Source organism: Salvelinus sp. IW2-2015, unplaced genomic scaffold (genome assembly GCF_002910315.2).
Source record: "Salvelinus sp. IW2-2015 unplaced genomic scaffold, ASM291031v2 Un_scaffold16498, whole genome shotgun sequence".
Lineage (NCBI taxonomy): Eukaryota > Metazoa > Chordata > Actinopteri > Salmoniformes > Salmonidae > Salvelinus > Salvelinus sp. IW2-2015.
This window is the reverse complement of record NW_019957614.1, coordinates 77,974-81,618: the sequence shown is the minus strand read 5'-3', so window position 1 is coordinate 81,618 and position 3,645 is coordinate 77,974. Positions and strand designations below refer to the sequence as shown.

General features: G+C 45.7%; 1 protein-coding gene across 1 annotated transcript in view; it reads right to left on the bottom strand.

The window, feature by feature from the left end:
* Positions 1 to 512: 512 nt before the first annotated feature.
* LOC139027474 (aspartyl aminopeptidase-like) overlaps positions 513 to 3,645 on the bottom strand; it is a 30,223-nt gene continuing 27,090 nt past the window's right edge. Inside the window, 2 exon segments of the mRNA XM_070442709.1 lie at positions 513 to 622; positions 941 to 1,051. Coding sequence (XP_070298810.1) covers positions 513 to 622; positions 941 to 1,051 — 221 coding nt within the window.

The window sequence follows — 3,645 nt, the reverse complement described above, 5'->3', positions numbered from 1 at the left end:
CCTCTGAGGGCCACTTTCTCTAACAACATTTGAGTGTGACTTAGTCTACTTGTGCTGTATGTCAGACTCTCAGTGACAGTAACTGACTGTCTGGTTAGGTCACTCATCAATGGGACCACAATGGAAATAAGTATCTGAATGAATTGTGCTATTCCGACCACGTTTAAAATATACAAAATATATATAATATATAAAATATACATGTACTGTGTGTATACGTTTTTAACTGACAAATAAAACCAACCAATCAARCAACTACCAGTGGAAGAGAGAGATGCAGAGGCGGTGGCCTGTCCCTCATGGACTGGATTTTAAACATCTCTTCTCTAAACTCAAAGCTCTGCTTCTGGGGTTTTCTAAAGGTCTCTTCCTAATCTCACAACCTTCCTGGCTGCTATTACAAAACAATTCCCCCATTGAGTCACAGACCTTCCTGTGAAAATCTGCAGACAATAAATGGAACAGATGTAATTATAGATTTGCTTTTAATTATAGTCAACAGAGCAGGAGACTCACTGAGACGAGGGGTTGTCATGKCGTCCAGARGGGGGGCGGGTCAGTGAAACACGGCTSAGCTCCTTGCGAATGACGTACTGGGTGATGTCATCCTGCCAGGACAATCCTGCACAGCCATAGGCCGATACAGATGTCAATCACAGTAGTCATAGATGTAACCTGGTAACTTGAGGAGTGTGACCTTAGAGCCCTCAGCCCTGTTGCCGTGGTAGCAGATGATACCTGATTATCTGTTCATTCTCTTTACCACCATCACTAAGGTAACAGTTGACTTTTACAACCACACTCTGAACCTAACAACCTTTGTGGGAATGGGTTAGTGAGTATGCATGGAGTATGGATATGTCTATATGTGGCTATGTGTGTGTGTGTGTGTGTGTGTGTGTGTGTGTGTGTGTGTACATGTGTGTGTGACTTTAATTACCTTGCATCATCAGTTCCTTGAGCACTTCCTGTAGTCTGTGCAGCACAGGCACTGACACCTCATACAGAACCCTCTCCTGCTGTGGCAGCAGACATTGGCCAAACAGCCCATCTACAGAATATATAGAGAACACAGCAGAACACATCAGAACACATCAGAACCCTCTCCTGCTGGGGCAGCAGACATTGGCCATCACAGCCCCATCTACAGAAGTACAGAGAACACATAGAACCTCTCTCTACTGGGGCAGCAGACATATCTACAAAGCACAGAGAACACAACAGAACACACACACCATGCATGCACATAAACACACATAATGCACGCGCACACAACTATGGTGATGTTTTGTAGATGTGTGAGTGGGTCTCGATGAGTCATCGCCCAGCTCTATTCTCTCTCTCACCCATTCTCTCTCTAACATACACATGGGGAGAGAACACTGCCGTCAGCCGGGTGATGTCACTGTTGCCATGGAAACGGTGGGAAAGAGACGTGATTGGTGAAGAGCAGGTTGACGGAGAGAGGCCGTGTGTTTACACACCGATGCTCAGAGTGTGCCTCATCGTACATGAAGGCACACACGCTCACACACACTTTGCACACATGCAGTTCTGTAGACAAAAATCAGGAAACACATGACGACTGCCATTGAGTTAATTGAGTATGAATAATGTAGTATTTCCTATAAGACAGTAGAACACCTGCCCATCACAACAGTTGAACTGGTTAACGTCCCAAATGGCAGTATAGTGCACTCTGGATAGTGCCACTACTTCTGCCCAGGGTCCATAGAATAGGGTGCCATTTGGGATGCACCCTGGAACTGGGGAGCAAATATCATTTTAAAGACAGGATGTGACTGGTTACAGATTAAACAACAGATTCCAAGAGACAAGGTGGGTGAAACAAGGGGGGATGAGACAAGGGGGGTGGAACAAGGGGGTGAAACAAGGGGTGAAACACGGGGGGATGAGAACAAGGGGGGTGGAACAAGGGGGGTAAACAAGGGGGGTGAAACACGGGGGGGATGAGACAAGGGGGGTGGAACAAGGGGGGTGCAACAAGGGGGGTGAAACACGGGGGGGATGAGACAAGGGGGTGGAAACAAGGGGGGTGAAACCAAGGGGGGATGAGACAAGGGGTGGAACAAGGGGGGATGAGACAAGGGGGGTGGAACAAGGGGGTAACATCGGTGGGGTAGACACGGGTCGACAGGGGGTCGAAAAAGGGGTGACCACGGGGGGATGAGACAGGCGGAGGCAGGGGGCAAGGGGTTGAAGATACGCGAGGGAGAGAACAGGCTGGCATTGCATTTTATTGTTGTTGAAGGAGGGTCTAGGCGCTCACCCCTTTAGCGGTCTGGTCGCATCGGTCCTCACCGGCCGAGCCCTACACTCGAACGCAGGTGTATGCGGTGGTTGTAATACAGGGTGTTAATACAGGGTTTTAAACTCTAGTCCTCCAACGGAGAGAGGAAGAGGCGAAGAGAGAGGGTTTACTCCCACCCAAAGTCTGTCCAAGAAAATAAAACGAGGAAGTGAGGAATTTTTGTGTGGGAGATCAATAAGAGCGTGTCGAATTTGGTCAACACACATTTTTATTGCTAATTTGCTTACGTGAGGCTGTATTCGATCGATAGAGGTTTGTCGTAATGGTTAGGTTGTTATGAATGAACTGACATAAGTGGACACATGTAGCATTTTGGCAACTTTTATATGGAGTTTTGCCTGTTGTTCACAAGCGTAATCTGTCCTCTGATTGGCTAGAATAGTGCCACTAACACATGCACTGATGATTGGCTGAGAGAAATTGATGATAAAATGATTGTGGGGGCTGTCTTGTTTCGCTTCAGTGCAGCTTTGACATTATTGTGTATGGCTTTAACCACCCTGCCCTCTGCTATATATGTGGTTAAAGAGTTACTTGTCTAATATAACACGGAGGGTGTTCTTTAATGGAAGCCTATCAAATATAATGCCAGTTAGAATCAGGAATTCCCCGGGTAGTGGTCTTGCTTTTTCAATTTTTTACTTTGAGTAAAGCCAGAGTTTTCATGTATGCGGATGACTCAACATATAACACGTCAGCTACTACAAGCGACTGAAAATGACTGCAACACTCAACAAAGAGCTGCAGTTAGTTTCAGAGTGTGTTGGCAAGGAATAAGCCTAAATATTTCTAAAACTAAAACATTGTATTTGGAACAAAACCTCATAAACCTAAACCTCACTAAATCTTGTAATAAATAATGGTGGAATTGAGCAAGTGTGAGATGACTTAACTGCTTGGAGAAAACCTAGATTGTAAACCTGTCATGGTCAAACATATTGATGCAGTAGTAGCTAAGAATGGGGAGAAGTCTGTCATAATAAAGCAACTGGCTCTGCCCTTCTTAACAACACTATCAACAGGCAGGTCCTACAGGCGCTAGTTTGTCGCACCTTGACACTGTTCAGTAGTGTTTGGTCAGGAAGCCACAAAAAAACGACTTTCAGAAAATTGCAATTGGCTCAGAACAGGGGCAGCACAGCTGGCCTTGGATGTACACAGAGAGCTAATATTAATAAATATGCATGTCAATCTCACCTGGCTGAAAGTGGGAGGAGAGATTGATTCATCACTACTTTATTTATGAGAGGTATTGACATGTTGGAATGCATCGAGCTGGTCCTGTCTAAACTACTGGCACAGCAGCTCGGATG